Genomic DNA, 21966 nt, shown 5'->3' with positions numbered 1-21966 from the left:
TTAAGAATTGTCTCCTGTCACCTCCTTTCCTGCTCTCTAGCAATGTTCTGTCGTCTGCTTTCGTCTCCACTTTCTGCCACCACCCCCTCACCTCCTTTGCCCCATCCTCTGGGCTCCTGACTCTTTCTGCAGCCAGTGGGTGGTTGGCGGGTGCTCTGGTGTGATTTGCTTCTTTTTTCCTATCAAACATCTATCGTCCTTATCTCCCCTTCTTCTGTTTTATATTTGTTATTCTCTAATCTTCTGGCGCTCATATGACCTTCTGCAGTTGCGGTCACCGTAAAACCTCTACTAAAACTAAAACTTTCTGCAGCCCCTCTATTGCTACTCCTTGGCTCCTTCTTATTGCTGTCTTTCAGCAGCATCCCTGATCTTTTGGTTGGAAAGATCTACACCTAGCCTTCTCAGACAAGGGAGAAAAATCTTGGAGGTTCCCTGTGCACGTTGGCACGTTAAAGATCCCTTGGTGGTCCAAAATCGATAAGAGTAGGCTTCGTCCGCCACCCAGGCAAAATTCAAAATTTCCTTCCCACTGAAAATGTTTAATGTGCCCCGCACGCTCATATGACCGTATACAGTTGCAAGCGCCATAAAACTTACCAAAACAGGGGGAGGGGGGGGGGGGGCAGAAGTCATTTTAAGCATTATTTCTTCTGTTTCTCTCTTGAAAACTATTCTCCTCTACAGAAGCATACTAGTCACCACCAGACATTGATAGAAGGAGCTATTGTGTGTGTGATAAGAAGCGAGAGAAGCTTTTTTGTTATTTTGCTACTCCCCCTTCGAGGACTCTAGTGTGGGGGTCTCTCGTGGCCTAGAGGTTAAGATGTTCGCCTCCCATTCAAAGGTCTCGGGTTCGAATCCTGGTAGCTACGGAAAAATTGTCATCTCTAAAATTGTCTCCTTTCTCCTCCTTTCCTCCTCTCTAGAATTGTTCTGTTGTCTGCTTTCTTCTCCTCTTTCTGCCCCCACCCTCTCACCTCCTTTGCCCCCTCCTCTGGGCTCCTGACTCTTTCTGCAGCCTTTCTACTGCTTTTCCTTGGCACCTTCTTACTGCTGTCTTTCAGCCACACCCCTGATCTTCTGGTAGGAAAGATCTACCTCTTGCCTTCTCGGACAAGGACGAAAAATCTTTTGAGGTCCCGTGTGCAAGTTGCACATGTTAAAGGTCCCTTGGTGGTCTAAAATCAATAAGAGTAAGCTTTGGCCGCCACCCGGGCAAAATTCAAAATTTTCAACCAACTGAAAATGTTTGGTGTGTCCCGCGCACTCATATGACCTTATGCAGTTGCAAGCGCCGTAAATCACCCCCCCCCCCCCAAGGAAAAAACTTTGGTGTCATTGCCAAACTTTGATCCTAACCAAAAATATTTGCTTATTTTACAGGACTCAGACATTATGTACTTATTGTTTTCTTTCTCTTTTTAATTTCAGTTGGAGAATTCTGGAGATCCATTCTTCGACTTCGGCAACGCCCAGCACCTCACCTACTGGGAATGTCTGTACTTTTTAATGGTCACCATGTCCACAGTGGGCTTTGGCGACATCTTTGCCACCACTGTCCTTGGGAGAACCTTTGTGGTCATCTTCATCATGATATTCATCGTAAGTACGCTGCTTTCTAAACTGGTGTACAGTAAAAGGAAAATACGAGTACAAGTGTATTTATTTACCTCTTCACTGCCTTGCTGGAGACAGTATGTGCTTTTTGGTGAGATTATTGAGCAGTAAAAGGCTTTAGAGGTTTAATTTTTTTCAAATGGCAGGGAGGCTTTGAGTTCAAGGCTGCTGAATAATAAACAGCAATAAGTTCAACATCATCTGTGCTTCAAGACAAATGGTCATGCCTTCCTGGCTCGGTTATTGAGACTCAAGACTGTAGTATAGGAGTTGAGATGTTGGATCCCTTTCCAAATTGGATTTGTGTTGTGACTTTTTAAGGGACCCTATCTTGTCGAACTGGAAACTAAAATAAATTTAAATTCAAATATAGGTCTTTTTTAGCCCCATCAACTCAGTTTAGATCATTTGGGTGACAGGATTTGATCGTGCCTGTCAGGAACAACTTGGTTTGAGAGGGATATATCATCTGGAGACTGGAATTCTCGTCTGCTTATTGACTTGAACGTGTTGTCACTTCTTTAGTGGCAATTAAAAGGCCATCAGTGTTGCTGAATTATGCATTTGATCATTAAATGTTCGATATTGAGGTAAAAAACATAGCACTTCTCGGACTGAGGCGGGGTGGACACAGAAAAAGGGAGGGCAAGAAAGAGCGGTTAGGAAAAAACTGTTTATCACTCTGAATTATGACGATGTCATGAGTGACAGATTATAGTCTTTGGGTATTGAGTAAAGATAAAAACAGATGAAAATTTGAAATTAACTCTCATTCCTAGTTTTATGTGAAGCTGCTGAAGATTTGTTCTGTATATTTGCATATTCTGTTCTTACCTGTATTGGCCACGGGTTGTGCATGTTAAGCTACTTTGGACAAGAAGGTTGTTTGAAAATACCAAAAGATGAAGCCACCATTAGCCAAAATAAGCTATTTACAAAAGGTTCCTTGTCTTTGTTCCTGCCTCTTTATCATGCACCCTCCCCCAATGGTTTCTGCCTGTAATCTGCAGTTTCGGCATTGCATGTTTCACTGTCTTAGTTTGTGGAAGAATACTTCCCCTAGAAAACTGCTGTAGTCTCTAGTTGTGTTAGTTCAGTTGTCCATAGTCTACAAGATAGAGTGTCCCATGGATATATCTGTTCTTACTGAATGCGGAAGAAAAAGCAGGTATACACTTTCAATGCACCATCCTGCTGAAAACAAAGGTTTATTGTAGTTTGAATAAGGCACTTTGAAAACAACCTCTTGGTAACTAGGCTGGTTGCTAGCACAACAAATATTCCCCAGTTTGCTTTGTGCATTCATGTGGGAATCAAGTTGAAGGCCTTTGGACAAAACTTTTCTTTTTTAATTCACTCAAACAGGATAGAGAGTTTTTTAGATGTGAAAAAGCAACAAAGAGATTCTCTATGTATGATTGCACAATAGGGTGCTGAGATGCTGTGTCCGGATCATTAATTGTTTTGCATTTAGCTCCCTCAGGGGACAGAGAATGTTGTTGTCCAGACTGTTTAAACTAAAAGCAAGCCAGGTCGTTCTCTTTATGGATATTGCATGTTCCATTTAGAAATCAATCATGCATATTTTTAGCTATTGCCTTTAAGCTCAATGTAGACTCTATACAAACCATTCTATCGTCTTTCTTTCAATGATCAGAAGCCAATCAGGGGTTATGGTACAATAAGTAGTGAGTCTGCAATCAAATGTTGTTGTTTTTTTGTAGCATGTAGGAGGATCTTAGAATGGTTTGAGGATGATTACCCAGGTTTTAGTCATTAGGTATTCATCTAGAAAGGGGCAAATCACAAGTACGAATAATCTTTACCTATCAATTGATTTGATGATTTTCATATAATCAGCATTTTTAAGAGAAAGATATCAAACTTGTAGGATGAAACAGTTAAAATGATAGACAATGGTTATACTTGCAATTCTCCTATATGAGAAGGTACTGAGGTTTTTTTTTCCTCGCAGAAGTTCCTTTTTACTGCATTCGTTGATCCTTTATTTTGTTTATAAACCTTCCAGATCTGTGCTTGATGAACCACCCTTGATTAATGTAAACATTTGATAAGTGATACTTCTTTGTGGGTATGCTAATAAAATAATGAAATGGTAAATGTGTGTATTTTTTTTAAATCAAGAAAGTAAAAGCAGAGTTGGACAGACCAAAAAAGTGTGTGAATGTTCTGTTCCCTTTTTTTTCTTCTCTCTATTCAATTTCCTGGTGGTGTCCAAGTGCTCTACTTTCTGAAATCACCCACTTTGTCTCCAATGGGATGTATGCTTTTGTAGCAACATTTTTCTGTTGCTGTTTGTTTGTTGCCAAGCAAAGACAGAAAAGTTACTTTGAAGTGAGAGTGTTTGCTTGTCAAAGAAGAAATCTTGTTTTTTTAAAAACTCTACCCCATGTAGATGCTTAATGTGAAAGGACTGGCTTTTTGCCCCCCCAAGTAAAAAATATTGTGTGCTTTGTGAGTGAGCCACAGTTATTATTAATTATTGAACAAAATTCATTATTCTGTCTTCTTCAGGGTCTGTTTGCCAGCTTCATCCCTGAGATTGCTGAAATTCTTGGTAAACGCCAGAAATATGGCGGATCCTACAAAAAGGAAAGAGGCAAACGGTGAGTGTTGTTATTATTAGCATCCTGTGTTTTAACAACACGAATGTTCAAGTAAGCATTGTTAAAAGAATTTCAAGAATTTTAAAAGTAGGGAGAGAGAGAGAGAGAGAGAGAGAGAGAGAGAGAGAGAGAGAGAGAGAGAGAGAGAGAGAGAGAGAGAGAGGAAGAGGGAGAGAGAGAGGGAGAGAGAGGGAGGGAGAGGGAGGGAGAGAGAGAGAGAGAGAGAGAGCGAGAGAGAGAGAGAGAGAGAGGGAGAGAGAGGGAGGGAGAGAGAGGGAGGGAGAGGGAGAGAAGGGGAGAGAGGGAGAGAGAGAGAGATTTGGCCAACATGATACTTGTGGAAGTGTCTGTTGTATCCCTAATTTGTAGAAATGAATGCCTCTTCATACTTTCTTCAACAGTTAGTCTATTCTAAAAGAAAAAAAACCCCTACAACCCAGAGTTAGTCTTTATTAAGCATAGTGGTTCATGCCAGAGAGTTGAATTAATGGGACATAACACAGAATTAGACATTGTATTAAAAAGAGGGAAAAAAGAAAAGAAATGAAGCAGGGGAAGACCCAAAGCCACTTACATGGAAAGCTGGAACAGAATGGCTGACGTGGAAAGGCTGGGATAATATAGGTTTTTTTTAAAGCATATGAGCAAAACGAGGAATGGAGAACCGTGATTGCCGATGTCTTGCAGGTCTGGCACTTGATGATGTTGATAAGGGCAAGAAGGATATTTCCTTTGTTTCTGATATTCTTCTTTAAAGTGCTGTCATTTCTTTTTACATCCATCAGCACTGTTCTCTAATATTATGTGGATGCAGGAAAAGGGGAGGAAAATGTAGGCTTCTAGTTTCGTTTCTCTTGTGAATGATGTTGGCACCTCAGAAAAGAAGAATAATGGCAGAGGGTAGCACAAAGGTGGGGCAATAAAATGGTTTTCTTCTATACTTTTTACTCATTGTCATGTCACTTTGCTTTCTCCTTAGGCATGTTGTGGTATGTGGGTACATCACCTTCGACTCTGTATCCAACTTCCTGAAAGATTTTCTCCACAAAGATAGAGAAGATGTGGATGTAGAGATTGTTTTTTTACACAAGTAAGTGACTTTACTTGGAATGATTTTTGTTGCCCGTGATATCTCCATTATGTCTACACATAATAGTCTTTATTATGTTTTTAATGAATGTGGAGTTTTTAATGAATGTGGTCCTAGAGTGTGGTCAGCTTCAATTATAAGTTTACTTATTTCAAGAAATTAATTGATAAATTTTTTGCTGTTCTTTGAGATAAGATAGAACAGAGAGGAGCGAAATAAAATCCCTAGCCATAATTAACACCTTGGACGGAACGGGAGGATCCAAACATTCAGCTGAAGACACAAGTAATCAATAATGCAGTTGATATTGCTAAGTTGTTTTATATATTTACAGAGTATTATATGTATGTCTTTCTCAGAGGGTTACCCGGCCTGGAGCTGGAAGGGTTGTTGAAGAGACATTTCACCCAGGTGGAATATTTCTGGGGTTCTGTCATGGATGCAAATGATTTGGAAAGGGTCAAAGTAAGTCTGTTTTTTGTCTTTGTCCCTGTTCATGTCTTTCATATTTGTTTTAAGTCTGTTGGGGAGTAGTGGAGGAAAAGAAACCAAAAAAGCATTTTGGGCTATATGGCAAGAGTAAGTTCAAATGTATTTAGCTCTTCTCCTCCTGTGGCAAAAGCAAAGGGTTTTTAAAAAAACTGTACCCTTCCCTGCTGCTAGTTCTTTTGTCAATTTGCTGTAGCGTGGAGGTGGGGGTGAGTGAAGAGAATAGAATATCAAGGGACAATATTATGACCTACACAAGTGTCTAAATTATGCAGTTGGTAACCATACAAATTTTATTTATGATGCAGCTCTCTGGTATCAGCGTGACTTGCAGACTAGTAGGTTCTGATTTGTAAGTCATGACTTGTTTAAATAAACATATGTGTCTGCATGCTTGTGCATCTGGGTTTTTTAACTCCTTACATCCCCTCTCTTTCTTGCCCCAAAATTCAAAAGAAGGCTGAGCATCATTTATTGGGTATTTGTCATTGAGATTCAGGAATTTAGAGGTTGTGTGAATGACAGTCTATATTTACTTTGTATTAGTTTAATTTGCTTTCCTCTTGTCTTTCATGTTAGGGGTGGGAACTGAGAAAAATAAGTCTTGGGAATAATCAATCTCTCATATTTTACCATAACTAGTTATATGTCTTTTTCTTTTCCAGTCCTTTTGTTTTTTCTGCTATACTTTCCTTCCTCAAACACGTTACGGCAATAGTTTTGTTGATGTGCTGTTAATCCTTTTGTATGTTAACTCCACTACAGATCCAAGAAGCAGACGCCTGCCTAGTGCTTGCAAATAAGTACTGTCAGGATCCCGATCAAGAGGATGCTGCCAACATCATGCGAGTCATCTCCATCAAGAATTACCATAGTGATATTAAAGTGATCGTCCAGTTGCTACAATATCATAACAAGGTCAGTGAGAGCACTGCTTTTATCTCAGGCACAGGGAATGTTATCTCTTAGTGATAAGAATAGGGGTGGAAGTTACTTCCAGTACTCTGAAATGAAGGGTATTTTAATTTAGTGGCTGAAGTGTTTTAAGTTTATGAGTTTCATTCACTATTTTGCATTTAGAACGTATTCTTTGGAAATATACTTTGTTTACTTTGTATAAAGATTACCCAGCTGAATGTTCCTGCTTTAGGCTGCCAGTTGAAGTTTGTGAGAGTCTGACTGGTTGCTATGCTGTATATCCGTCTGGAACTTTGATTGTGAATTGCAACGAATTCACTGATCAAGAAAACTATTTTGGAGTGATGTAAACTTTAGACATGTGTGGTGCCATTTCCTTGAGAGATCAGATACTCATCCTGACATCTTGCGATTGGCTCCACTCTTTAGAGTTTCAGTTCTCCGTTCTGCCTTTTTCAATGACATCAAAGGCACATTGACTGTTTCAGTCCTGTGGCATGTTTCTATTAAGTAGATTCTTTGGACCTCCTGTTCAACCTTTAGTTTCAAGTGTTTGATTGTTTGTTGGTTGTTTCCGTAGTCTGTTTGTAAAGAAAAAACCCAACAGCATAACATTTTCTCTCTCCTCCCTCCACCCTCCTCCCTCCGCCAACCCCGATCATACTTCTCCAAAACTTTCTCAGTATGGTGAGATTACATTTTATGTGATGTTTGTTGTTTTACCATCTTTGTCCTGAAATCAGAATGGTTCTATCTTGCCCCTGTAGCTGAACGTTTTTAAGAGGTGAAATTTTTCTTTAACTCAATTTTGGTCAACATTTTTTAAACTTGATCTTTCTAGTACACATGGATTTTTTTTTCTTTCATATTTGCAAATTGCCGTCATCTATTGAATTTTATTTGTTCAAAGTTTTGTTGATATTCATGTAAAGATGACAGAGTTATTGCCCTTCAAATAGGTCCTTTTTTTAAACGCCTCATATACTCTTTAACTTTTTTAACTTCACACATTTTAAGAGTGTGTAGCGAAAAAAACTACACTTCCAATTACTTTGAAATTTTTACACCTGTCGCACTAGCTCATTGTCGTTCGTGAACTGTACTAACTAGTGTACACTGGTCGATCGTTTTGTCTCATGATGTCATTCACGAGGTTTTTGATATTTTGTCAAATACCGTGTGGGTAACTTTGAAAACAAAAACTACACACGCTAAGTTGGACTCCTTCCAAATTTTTCGCCACATACAGATGTGGTTTTTCTTTATCGATTCACCATGCTTCGGCTGAATGAATTGGATTGAAATCACATCTTTTAAATGCTTCAGGTGGGCACTCCACTTTCGTTATTCTCGAGACGGTTCAACATAAACTGACATACTGTGTATGCCACACTGGGTCACATGGCAACGATAGGCTCCCAAAAGGACACATCCAAGCGAGTAGGACACAGAAAGACAAAATGGAGGGTGGACGCATTCATCCTAATGCAACGCTTGAGAAATCAATTTCAACCGGCAAACGAAGACTTGGGTTGAGTCGAAAAGACTTAGAAATGACTGTCCGATATTTGTCATGACTATTCTTTTTCGTTTGAAAGAGGGGAGCCTTTGTTCTAGGGGCCTAGTTTGTTGAATATAACTGCTGCCTCATCGCATCCAGCTCTGACTTCACTGAGCACAGCGCGCGTATGATGGCCACGTCGTATTTGGAAAACGTACGTACATGTTTTCAGAGGAGTCCCAATTTTGACTGCAACAACACGATGTAAGTACCAGAGTCTACAAAAGACCCAACCAAAGTTTACATCCCAGCTTGCTTCAGACATGCACATAATTTCAGTAGAGGTTGTGTCATGGTGTGGGCTGAAATCGGTGATGTTGGCTCGACTGCGCTTGTGTCTATTCCTGGGAGCTTAACAGCTCAAGGCTAAATCAACCATGTTCTTGAGCGCAATGTACTTTTCTTTCAAAATGAAGCCGAAGGACAAGAATTCATGCCTGATAATGTTCATGCTCATAAGGTTGCTGTGACAAATCAATTTCTCAAAACTAACAACATTCCTCTCCTGCATCCATGACCAGAAAATTCACTAAATCTCAATCCAGTTCAGGGCCATTTGCGACAGACCACGCCTTCCTCTGTCCCTTGCTCAAGACCACGCCTTCCTCTGTCCCTTGCTCAGTTAGATTAAACCTTATTCAAGAGTGGAACATCATCCCTAAATAGTCAATACCTCGATTCATCCCATCCGTGCGTCGACGATGTAAAGATCTGAACTACACCAGATGTCATCACACGTTACTGAACGTTGCATTCCACATGTTTCCCTTGCTGTAAAATGAATGCACTGTCTTATCTGAAATTTTCAGACAGATTTGATAAGTATTTATCAAGATATTGCCTTTGATTTGCGGTGTGAAGTTAAGAATGTTAAAGAGTATATGTTAAACTCCTACATAGTGAAAATCATACTTATGAAAAGATTTCTGCTTCCCTCTGATTTCGCTCTGTGCATGTTAGATTAAAGTCAAATGAATCTTTTGACTGGAATTGGCAGTCCCTGTTTAGGTTTTGGGTACAAGGAATCGTCCCTGAATCATGAAGACTGGATCACTAGGTGTCACATATAGCATGGTGTAGAGTGTGGATATGCGCTATATAAATGTTATCATTATTATTGTGTTCTTTATTGTTATTGTTATTGTTATTATTACTATTAATATTATTATTATTATTGTTACTACTATTTGGATAGCTTTAGTATAGTGCAAATGCCCTCTCAACACACAGCGCTCTTAATAATTTATATCTCAAAAGACTCATCGACTTAATTTAAGCATGCTCTTTTGTATCCCCTGTAGGCCTATTTGCTGAACATTCCCAGCTGGGACTGGAAGAGAGGAGACGATGCTGTATGTGTGGCGGAACTCAAACTTGGTTTCATTGCCCAAAGCTGTTTGGCCCCCGGCTTCTCCACTCTGATGGCAAACTTGTTCACCATGCGCTCATACAAACCAGTGAGTCTTTCTCAAGACAGCCTGATCTTAAACCCTTACATTTAGAAGTCTTCATATCTCTCGAATTCGAAAGAAAACTAGCTGATTTATCTGTTACTATAAAGTACCAAGTGATCATCATAAAATGAGTGTTAAAATCAGAACAAAAATATACTTAAAGAGATATCAAGAAATACATATATATATATATATATATATATATATATATATATATATATATATATAGATATTATATATAAGAGAATGAGTATTATTTCTCTAATTATGTTGCACTACAATCTGTGCCTGTATGTGCTTCTGCATTATTGTATGTCTGTCTGTCAGTATGTTGATCTATCTGTTTGTTTGTTTGTCTTTCTGTCTGTTTAATTCTTTGTCAGCCCTGCCTGCCCGTTAAACTGTATTAATTTAGGGAATATTTCCTATCTGTAAACTGTCACTACAAAAAGCACAGTGAATTCTTATGTTTGTACCTCTTTCGAAAAGGGTTATATATATACCTCTGTTTAGCTATTTCTCATGGTGATTTCTTATCCTTCTGTCATTTGTGTTTGTACTTTTGCTCCCTGCATGTTATGTACTGGTACAGATCAGTATGAATTTGAGCTTTCGTGTTAAATTTTATGGATTGACGCCCGGTGTGGTCTGAATAATATTTCTCATTCCTCTTGGTATATTTTTTTTCAGTCTGGTGTAACGATAGGGGACGAATGTGCCCTACCTTTTAAATGCTCTGTGTATTAGTGTTATAACAACCAATCCTATATGACCATGATTTTAAATGTCTTATATAACCATGATGTAAATTTGTTTTTGGTGATTTTCTTGCCCTAACTCATACTTTTATGTTTGTTTTTCCTTGTCCTGCCAGACGCCTGAGATGTCACAGTGGCAGACTGATTATATGCGAGGGACTGGCATGGAAATGTACACTGAGTATTTGTCGAGTGCCTTTAACGCCCTCACCTTCCCAGAGGCTGCAGAGTAAGACCAAGCTACTAGCACTTCCTACTGAACAAATGTTGCACACATTATGTAAAAGCTATTGGGGGGGGGGGGGGGGGGGGGGGGGGTGCTTGTTTGAAAGTCATTATTGTGAACTGTAAGACTTGTAGCAATTTGTATATACAGTCGAACCTGCCTTAACGGAAACCTGTATAAAATGAAAACCTGTCTTAACGGAATCTTCCCACCCCCCCCTTGATTTTTTCCTCTTTAATTATCTGTATAAAACGGAAACCTGTCCAACGTGGAAAGGGAAAGAAAAATCCGCTCCCTTCCGAGAGTTTCACCTGTCTAAGACGGAAAATGCTTTGCCCGCTCAGCACTGATTTGAAACAAAACTCGCAAGTTTGATTCTACACTTAACACCAAGGCCATACGGCTGGACGAAGCAGGGGAGTAGGGGTGCAATTTGGGGGTAGATGTTACCCCATCATGTGAACCCTGAGCGATGCAGATTGTCAGTGTAGTGCGGGTGTGAAGTCTCACGACTGCCTGTGAGAGTCCTCGAGTAGCGAACCACTACGGAAACTTTCTTGGGTAGCCAGAAGCCAGAGGTGTGAAATTAGACTGACCGATGCCTGCCGCCCTGATCGTAGGCCAGCAGAGAAAAGAGTTCCTTGAATTGTTGTTACATGATGGCAGTGAGGGGTGGCATTGGTTGACTGTGCTTGTTACACTGATTGGTGGGGCTAAGGGTGGAAGCAAAGATGTTCAAACGTTTATGTTTTTAATAGATCAAACAGTTGTCTTAGAAGAGGCAAGCACTGGTGGTAATTGGATAAGTAAGACTGACGCATGTCATTGCAATAGAGAGGTGTGAAGTTTTGACCCCTGATTGCCGATCGGACAAGCGATCCTTGATCTCACCGGATGGGCCTTTGAACTCTTCCTCCCCCCCCCCCCCCCTCACCCTTTCCATCTCCCCCTAAATTCCCCTGTCTAAGACGGAATTTTTTTCTGGTTCCCTCGCGATTCCGTCTTACGCAGGTTCGACTGTAATTGAAATTTAAGAGGGAGCCAAGGTTAAAAAATCCTCCTTTTGTAATTTATTTTGACCAGAGGTTTACTTGCATTTGGGTTATTGGTTGGAAGGCTTGCAAATGGTGAAGGAGATATTTTAAAAAATTTTGTAATATTTCTTCTATTTTGGGACTGCAGCACACAAATACTTGTGGGGAAATTATCATGAAAAGTAGATTCACAATGAAAACAAAATATGTTGGTTTTAGAGATGGTTTGAATTAAATCTGCTCTATTAGGTTTACTAATGATTTTGAGACCAGCAGGAAGATACTCATTTTGTTTGAGTAGGGGCCTATAAATTTTTAGACCCCTGCTGTTTCCTGTGGTTACAGATTTATTTGGTAATCGAAATTGGGGGGGAGGGGGGGGATTATTGTCAGCAAAAATCTATGAACATAGTTTTGAATCATCACCAAAATTGAATTAAATACATGGAATAGATTTGATTGCCTGTGTAGAAAGAAGGAAGAAATGGTCCAGCATGAAAAAAAAAAAAAGGGATACTTGACGCAACAGACAAAAAAATGACACATCATATACACATATATAAAAAGAAAAAGAACTACAAATGTCAGGACTTTAATTCAAAGGGCAGTTCTGAATTTGGAATGCCTTCATCTCTTGACTTACATACAGTGTCAGAATCGGCCTTTGTATTATTTTGAAAACACAGTGGAGCGGAAATTATTTTGGTGTATTACACTGCAACATAACAGTGAAACAATGAATTTGTCATGTGTTTGAATTTCGTATATAACAAAATTATTTTTACACTTTCCTTTATGCAGTTTTTGCAAGCTTTTGTTAGATTTGAAGCTAAAAATGGACACGGTCATATTGTTTGATAAAAAAAATTGTTTGACCTCATTATATACCTAGAAATATGGTTCTGATAAGGTTGAGGGTTGACACCTCAGGCATTGGGGGGAAAACCATGATTTTATCGCTGCAAGGTTTGGTTTGATCAAGTTACACATCCTGTATAATGCTGTAAATTCATGTTGTCTTCATTTTCCCTCTCAGGTTGTGTTTCTCCAAGTTGAAGTTGCTGCTCTTGGCTATAGAGGTACGTCAGGAAGACACAAGGGAGAGCACCCTAGCCATCAACCCCGGCCCAAAAGTGAAGATTGAGAATGCCACCCAAGGCTTCTTCATCGCGGAGTCTGCGGAGGAGGTCAAAAGGTTAGAGGAAGGGGGTCTCTTCTACTGATCTGGAGTTAACATTTTTTTCTCTTTAGCCTGGGTGGAACTGGCGCACTGACATTTGGTTTATTTGACTTCAGCTATTAAGAAGCATGCCCTCTCGACCAGCAAGGGAAGTCCTGAACTTCAATTTACTCTTGCTAAACTATAACAAGCTACTGCTGAGTGTGCAGACTTCTTAGTCCTGATGGGAATGCAGCTGTAGCTTCCTTGGATGTCTTTTTATGAGAGGGTAAAGGATGCAGACACTGTATTCAGGACAGTGTGTTACCTCGTATGTTTTGGTCATTGGATAATGCTTCAGGATACACTCTTTTGGGGCACTTTAAAATAGGAGCATAACTTCATTCTTCGTAATGATTACTCAATTCTGTTTTCTTTATCTACAACTCAAAATGGGTGGTAACAGAACGCATGCTGTGAAATATGCAAATTAGTGTTTCTGATTTGTGTATGATGGTTGGAAATGTGCCACAATGTTGATGTTGGCCTGCTGCTGATCGGACATTGTGTCTGTTATGTCCTTAAAGAGTTCAGGGTCAGAACGGGATAGTAGAAAGGATTGTTATTGCTGTTTCTGATCCAGCAATGCATATGCTTCCTCCTTTTGGTCATGTGCCAAATTGTAAGAGGTGCTGGTAGGTTCTTTTCTTTTGTCGTGGAATTCCTTAGAGTGTGTTCTCTCTGCTTGAATTCAAAGAGAGAATGGTAAGTTTGCTGCCATCCAGCTGATTGATGTCTGAGAAATGCTTGTGTTAATTTGGCAGACAGAAGAAATGGGTTAATCATCAAAAAGTAGGGGCAAATAGACGTATATGACTTAAAGCTTGGCCTTACAATAGACAACAAATTTACATGGCAAAACCACGTAAACAATATCGCTAAAAAAGTAAATCAGAGGCTGTACTTTCTGAGGAAACTAAAGTCTTTCAATCTGAATCCATCCATCCTTCAGATTTTCTACACCACCACAATAGAAACTTTGATAAATTTTGGAACCACTTGCTATGGTAGCAATCTGGGAAGGCAGCACATTATAAAACTAAATAAGTTGATAAAAAAGGCATCAAGAACAATTGGTAGAGACCTAAGTAACTTTGAATATCTGCACAAGACAAACGTTCTAAAAAAGGCGGAAATAATGCTTAGTGACCATAGCCACCCACTGACATCGGAATTTCAACTATCGACCCGCAGTAAACAATACATTTCCAAAAAAGCAAGAACAGACAGATATAGAAATTCATTCGTACCAACTGCAGTGAGGTTACTGAACACACAGTGCTACAAATGAAACAGAGAGAGAGAGAGAGAGAGAGAATGAATGTGTTAAGGAGCGGGTTGTCCCAGCCCGTGAGACATGTATTTACTTGGCATAATGTCCTGTCTTGTTGTGCGTTTGCGTGAGTGCACCTTTATGTCTAACTTTTGTAACGTCTACTGCCATTGTTAACGACCAAGACAAATTTCTCCCTGCGAGATGAATAAAGATTGTCATTGTCATTGTCATTAAAGTGTCATTTGTCTTTTCTATTTTATCCTTCCATATCATTTGATATGTGCAGTGGCCATGAACCGACATACAGCCTGAAAACCATGAAACATCAGCTTTTTTATAGTATCTGAACAATTATTAATTCCATATCGGTCATCCTTTTTTTCTGTCGGAAAATTGGAATAACGCTTGCTAATATGTATCTAACATTGTTTTTCAACCTCTTCAGAAAAAAGACAAGTATACACATCTTATGAAATAGCAAAGCAGTCGTTGAAAACCAAAAACTGTGATTTGATCTAAACAATCTGAACGACATTCCAGTTGAAGAACTGAAGAAAGCTATCAGTCGGGATCTGGTGAATGTAGGCCTATAATTCATTTTAAAAGCCAGTCTTTTTTTTTTTATCACAAAAGTTTTTGGTTGCATCTTGGTTAAACTTTTGGCAAAAATGACGCTGGTTATTCTTATACCCTCTCTATTAATTTGCTGCTCTAGTCTTTGGCCTTCCACAGACATTCATCGGATCTGTTCATCTCAATAAAGAAAATAACAGTGTCATTTGACTGAGTCACCATACTGCTCAGTGACTGTGCTGTGTATGGGTAGAAGTTTTCACGTCAGATACGTTATACACTAGATGACCGTGGTACATGACTTCACCGTCAACTGAAAAATAAAATGTTTGCTTAAGTTTAAATATCACGTCAAGTCAGGTTCTTAAAGACCTACTTTGCTTATATTGCAATGCTGGTTCTGAAAATGAAGTTGTTTTCGACAGATAACTATATTTTAAAAATTTAAACGCTATGTTTATTCCTGCTCTGCGGCAAATTTCAGAGGGGTTCTACGTCCAAGCTCGTCTCTCCCAAATCTAATACAGATGGCCCCCAAAAATGAGGCAGCGCTTGATTTCTCTGTCTTGTCTCCAATCTATTGTCCGATCATCCTGTTTTCATACAAGTGTTTGGGTACGTGTAACGAATATTGCATAAACGATAAATCGTCCATCATCCTATTTGTGTACAATTTTTCTTAAAGCACAAGTGGGCCTTTAGATTTCTGCAAAATAACAAGCACAAAAATCGACCACTTTGAGGACAAACATCGGCGCATATCAAAAGCTTTTCTTATACTGGAAATCTTTTGTAAAATTTCAATAACTGACTTTTCTTTTTTTTTGGTTGAATAACTACAGCTTTAATCCGTCAAAGGTTTCTACAGGGCTAGGGCTTGCAAGATCAAATAAAAATGTCTTATTTCAAAAGGTCCTCATGCTTCCACACTTGCACAACACATCACAAATTCTCTAAAGCATGCACCTGCTTGTGGCAAAGTTGTTTGAATACATTATACAGCTCAGACATTGATGCTTCATGGACAATTAATCTCCTCATCGAGCAGTACAACTTAAAGTTTTTAACTATGACAAAAGAAATTGTATGTGAGACACGAGAGGAGCTGAGAGCTTATAACACGAGAGAATAAAATGATACACCATTTAGTCGTCTTTTTGAGCCACAGTCATGGATGACGGGTTCTCTTGTGTGTCTGATATTCTCATGAGGCTCTTTTTTCCCGTATTTTTCAATTTTTCATACTAAGTTTAATCCCTTACGGCAGCTAATTTCAAAGTGATTCTGCACCCCAACTCACCTTGCACAAAAAATATCAGGTGACGCTTGAATTTTGTTCAATTATTTAAAAATTCATTGTTAAGTGTAACCGGGCCTTACGTAATGCAAGTAAAAAATAATTCAGGTAGCCTTAGTCTGTTTATGACCTATGAAAATATGTCTCGTCATCCAAATATAAGTAAGTTCTGGTGGTTTTCCATCTCTGTAAAAGACATTGAAATTATTGACAGCTCATTTTCTACATTTTTCAATGCAAAACCACAACTGCGTTCCTTCAAATGTGCTTTTTTCAGCTTTTATCTTCTCACAGTCCTTAAGAACCTAATTTATGCTTAACTCGGTCATTTATTTATGTACTTTAAAGATTTAAACTGGGGCATGACGGGAAGTGGAAGTGTGTTTTTATCGCAGCGTCATACATATTGAATGAATTTGTTTCTTATATACTCATGTGGGAAAGAGAGGGCTAGTTTTATTTTTCTCTGTTTCAGAGCATTTTACTATTGCAAGAACTGCCACGCCAATGTTTCTGATGTGAGACAGATCAAAAAGTGCAAGTGCAGACCCCGTAAGTATTTGATAGCTCTATTCTAGTGCATCCCATCTAATTAGACAGTCATAGGCAACTGGTTTTATTTCTCCCTGGCTGAAGTGTATTTCTCCTGAAGTGTACGTGATATGGGGTGCACATTTTGGCCTTTTGGTATATAGTGAGCTGGGGCTGTGTTCATAAATCCATAGAGTTTGATGAAATGATTATGTTTTTGGCAGAAATGATGGTTTCTTAAGTTTAGAAGGTGTTGTAAATAATTTGTTATGGCCTTAGATTATTTGTGGAAGAGTTTGAGGCATCTCAGAAAATAATATTTTTTTCCTGTTATGCCATCAGTGCATCAAACTTGTTTATGAATATGGCCCTTAGATAAAAACTGTTTGCTTTCTATTCTTTGGTTCCATCAAATGGCAAGCCCTCGATTCTAAAACACAATTCCATATAGAACATAGATGCTAGTTTGATATTCTTTGAAAATTGTCTAGCGTACAGCAGATATGTTGGAAGCCTCTTAAAAATCACAGTGTTACTATAGTTCTGTTTCCTATACTAAAGAAGAAATGGTACTATGTACAGCTGCCATGGAAAGAAAGGTTCTGTGCATTTAGCCCAGTGCAGGCTCTCCATTTACGGCTTCTGCTAACCTGAAAAGTCTTCATTTTGTCATGAAGTCAGGAGCATGCTTTCCTGGGGGGTTTTTTCTTTTTTATCTTTACTATTTACTATCAGATAGAACTTTAAAGATATGTAACGTCGGACAGGGTTTATTTGTTTTTTAGTTACTCATATTTTTAAAAGTTACTGAAATATTATCTTTCGTTATGCTTTCGTATGATAGGTTCTTCCAGGAGATGGTTTTCAAAATTGTGATATCTTTGAGTACTCAGTCTAATATGAACCAATCATGGCGAGCTATTACACACCCTGATGATACAGCAAAGAACTTGATGAATATTTGAACCTATATAGCCTTCACATGCATGGGAGTGGTGTTTGCAAGCGTTCTCCCCCTCACAAGGACATAATGTTTTACTATGTCTTATTGGTTTTGTGTAATACCACCATTTTTTGTTTTGGTTCGTTTTCTAAATGCAGTGTGCCAGTATTTACCAGAATATTTTTGTCACTGTTTTCTATTTCCTCCTTCCTTCCTACCTAAGTGGCAATGTTCAAGAAAGGAGCAGCAGCGGTTTTAGGTAGCTTTGAACATCTTGGTTTTTTTAAAATTCATTCAATAGCCTCCTGTATACACACCTGTTACCCATCACGGTTTCTCATGTTGTGTCTGCAATATGTATTCCAGTACTCCACACTTCAGTATGCTTTTTCACAAGGGCATGTTTTGTCAATTTTAACTTTTTTTGTGTTGTTTTTGTTTTTTTTTAAAGCAAAAGCAACTTATCATAATCCATATTTACAGAATATGAACTGCTGTAATAGACGGACAGTTTCAGTTAAAAAATTTTGTTAGGTATAGAGTTTTGCAGTAAAAGGAGAAAACTAGTAAGAATATTTAAAATTCCTTGAAGGTTACTTATAATTTTTTCTTTCAGTTCAGCTAGATTTATTCAGTTATAGCTTTTTAATTTCTGTTTTAAAATATGGATTATGACCTGCTTTCTTAGCCTTCTATGTCCACAGTAACTCTCATTAATCACCGTTTGTTTAGTGCTTTTTTTTCTTCCACTCTTGCTATTTAATTTTATTTGTTAACCTCTTTGTGCACCATGTCAGAAGGTTGTCTTCCTTTGTAAGTGGACTCGCTCAACAAAGGTAGTCAAGGCCCATTACTGTTGATTGTCACTCATCTTTGTACAGCTGTTACTCTGACTTTTACTTATTACATTCGTATCTGAGGATAATTCAAAAAAACTTTTTTTCATTTGTCCATGCTTCTTTCTTCTTCTTTACTTATCCAATAATCCATATTTTGAGTACCAAAGCAAGCATTTTCATTGTTCTATCTTGAAGTGTATTTAGGTAGTGGCTTTTTGTCATTTTCCTTTTTGAAATTTTCTGAATATTCAGATATGCTTGCTTTGGCCCTCCAGGTTGTTTTAAGGAATCACTCTACTTAGAAAGCTATGAAAATTTAACCTATTTTACTGTCACTTTTCACCTAATGTTTGGTATTATTAAAAGTGTTTGTAATGCGGTTGTCACGCCTAAGGTAACAACTTTGACAGTGTGTTCGGTGCCTTTGTAACTCACTTCTGATAACACTCCTCATTTTTGGGCAGTCTTAAAATATTGACGATTTCCTGTCATGAAAGTACTGCTGTGCTTTGACTACATCATTTGCTCACTCACTCTTTGTTCACACTGCCTCTCTAATGTGTGGACTAAGAATATTTGTGCCAGTTTGTTTTACGAATATCAATGTGTGAATGTACTCTTTCATGTTCAGTGCTTCTATTCTGTATTTTAAAGGGTGCGGACTTCTGCATATCTTCCTTAGTAACATCTAAGAGAAATTTTTGGTTTTGGCTTTAGTTGGCTGTATTAATGTCTTAAAGACTGGTATTACCCAAGTTCTATTTACCTAATGTGTACTGTTTTGTTGGTAGGCTTTTGAATGATTCCTGGGTGCTCTGGATTTTCCGCTTCTTTTATGAATTACTTTTTACCCAGTCCTCTCGCTGTTGTCATGTTGACTGGCCGCTGGCTACATCCCAGCTCACAAAATAATCGTGAAAGCGGAAATTCGACACTTGGACTATATGTACAGTATTTGTTCTGTGTTGCACTTTCATGTAAAAGCTTTGCACACTGATTGGACTGTGCTCCCTATCAAGACCTGACGTGATTGTTTGCTTCTTTTTGTTGGTAGCACACGTTTCAAGAGTAGGTTGTAACCAGACCTCTTCACTCCCTCATCACACAGAGAAATGAAGTGTTTACGTTTTTTGTGATAGAAGTGATATTCTCTCTCAGTGTCAGACTGTGTCACTAGAGTTGACTCGATCATCTGCTCATTTGGTTTACTTCTCAGTACCGGTATCATTTTATCTTAGATTCTCGATGTCTGGTTCAGTAAGTTTTGGTCTTAGTCTGAGACTACATTCAGTATCTGTGAAAATATAATGTGAAGGAGAGCAGAGGTACTCTTGAGGTAGCCCCACTGTCGAGAAAGTTATGGTTTGTTCTACTCGGTAGCTTCTCAGAGTGTCCAATGTTTAATTATTCCCAGCACCTGTATTGCAGAAATAGAGTATATTAGCTGGGTACCCCATTCAATGAACGTACTCAAAGGAATCGATCGTCAAGTCCTTGTGGGACCAGTGCGCACTGCATGTGAACGGAAGCCTCACTTGTTTACAATGGCGTCTTAGAAGACGGACTTTCCCCCAAGATTGGATCAAAAACTGAAAATTAAACTACCGTGACTTCAGACTCCTTAATATAACTGTTCACCCTTTAAATGATTCTGATCCACCGTTTGGAAGTTTAGGGCGACCAAAGTGACGAACTTTCACAAATATAATATATAGACTACCTGTACTCTAGAGATAAGTCCATTGTCAAGACCTGTTGTTTGTTCTGTTTGTGGTTTGTTTTGTGTAAGAGCCTGTCAGGGAGTCCTGTATTTAGCCACTTCATAATGCAATGGAAATGTATGCTGAAGATGGAAGGAGAACATGCTGTGAAGACTCTTTATATCCTCTTTGATTTATGTGACTTACCTTCCGTCAACAGTGTCACATTTTGTCCTTCTTCTGGGTAAAAAAAGAATTATTTTTTAACTCTTGTTGCTGGAGCTGAGTTTTTTGGGAAAAGCCGTCTGTTTTGTTTTTGATATGCTTAGCCCACCAGTACTTCAAAGGGTGAGACGTGGGTGTTTAAATAGCAGTTATACAATATTGTGCCATATACCGGAGATAGATTCTAAAAGAAGTCGTTTGTGTCTAGTTTATGGTCCCTCAATCTTGCAGCCAGTGTCTGTATCACTTGTAGTCTCATCTTTTCTTTATTCAGATTTAAGCACAACTGTCTCCTTTGTGATCTGACCTTGTATTTCCTGATTGATGACCTCAGTTTCCTGGTCTGACTCTCTTGCTGTCCCCACTAGTTGAACTTGTGTGTTGTGTGTTGACAGGAAGTCCCTCTCTCTCTCACTATCTCTTTGTCTCTCTCTCTCTTAACCAGAGATTGTTTTTCTCAGTCAACTCCCTCCTGCAGGAAATGTTAGTCGGCGTGCGTCAACAGGCCCTAAGGGAAATTCTAAAAAAGCGTGGAGGTGACATGAATCGATTGTTGGCTTCAGAATAATCTGATTTTGTTGTTTGCTCAAGTTTTTCTTGGGTTTTCTTGTGTTTTTGAGATAGGAATTATCATGACATTTTATTTCAAAATAGATTACCAAGACATGTTTGAGGTTGAAGTCAGTCTCAAATCTCGCATCCTCATTGGTTTTACTGATGGAGTTGTGGTCTAAGACTTGACAATATAATAATACACCTATTTTTCACCCTTGTGTTTTGTTTTTATCTTTTAATTTTTTTTGTTTCAGAATTTTTATATATTCCCTAATGTGCCTTTTTATGTTTGAGTCAAGCTGTTACTTTATTACAGACATATTTGCATCTTTTTTGCTTTTTCACATGTCATGTCTTCAATGTTTTGTTCTAACATTGTAATTGTAAGTTCCTAGTTAGTGAAAGAAAGATAAGATTATAGAAGGTAAAGATTTTCTAATGAATTTTAATCACTTGTATTTACAGTAAGCCAACAGTAGCTTTTGCACCACCTGTGCATATGAATAACAAAGTGGAACTTACAGAGGATTAATTTGACATTAGTGGTCTTTGCATAAGGATGGAAACTATTTTTTCAGTGCTCATTTCTAATTCAGTCTGTGTAGTGGTAGAATAAGCTGCAGAAAAGAATAATATTTTATGGTTGTACCCTCTGCAAGAGCCATGACAAGAGATGGTTTTTTAAAGCAATTTTCAACATCATCACAATATGTGTAAAGCAGTGTAAGGCATCATGATGAAATCAGGGACTATTTAAAATTATGAAATCAAAGAAAACAACGTATTACCACCAGTTGGGCAATTTTTGTCTACTTTTATGTGTTGCTCAATTCCTTTTCTGTTCATATATTTAGAAACACATTTCTGTGTAGATTTTATTGAAAAATGTTGATTAAAGGTACCAAATATGTAACTTTGCAGTTTCCAAGGACCTTGTTACCAAACTTTGATGGCCATTTTCTTGCTAATTATTTTGCCTGACACCAGGCTTACCATCCCCTCCTTGATTTGCGAATATCTCAAATTTTATT

At 38.4% G+C, this 21966-nt stretch overlaps 1 protein-coding gene across 5 annotated transcripts in view; it reads left to right on the top strand.

Annotated features, from left to right (window-relative positions):
* Positions 1-1434: 1434 nt before the first annotated feature.
* The window catches only part of LOC101845701 (calcium-activated potassium channel slowpoke), a gene marked incomplete at its 5' end in the record, with an annotated part of 59588 nt that continues 39056 nt past the window's right edge, over positions 1435-21966 (top strand). For 4 of the 5 annotated variants that reach the window (XR_004858656.1, XM_035970371.1, XM_035970369.1 and 1 more), the window contains 10 exon segments: positions 1435-1605; positions 4156-4247; positions 5227-5337; positions 5697-5802; positions 6592-6744; positions 9607-9762; positions 10634-10746; positions 12814-12972; positions 16618-16694; positions 17840-17875. Coding sequence is in view for 4 of the 5 variants with exons in the window: in XM_035970371.1 (XP_035826264.1) it covers positions 1435-1605; positions 4156-4247; positions 5227-5337; positions 5697-5802; positions 6592-6744; positions 9607-9762; positions 10634-10746; positions 12814-12972; positions 16618-16694; positions 17840-17875 (1174 nt within the window). 5 annotated transcript variants of the gene reach the window in all.

Source organism: Aplysia californica, unplaced genomic scaffold (assembly GCF_000002075.1).
Source record: "Aplysia californica isolate F4 #8 unplaced genomic scaffold, AplCal3.0 scaffold00259, whole genome shotgun sequence".
Classification (NCBI taxonomy): domain Eukaryota; kingdom Metazoa; phylum Mollusca; class Gastropoda; order Aplysiida; family Aplysiidae; genus Aplysia; species Aplysia californica.
Note: the sequence above shows the minus strand (reverse complement) of the source record. Positions and strands in the feature narration are given on the sequence as shown.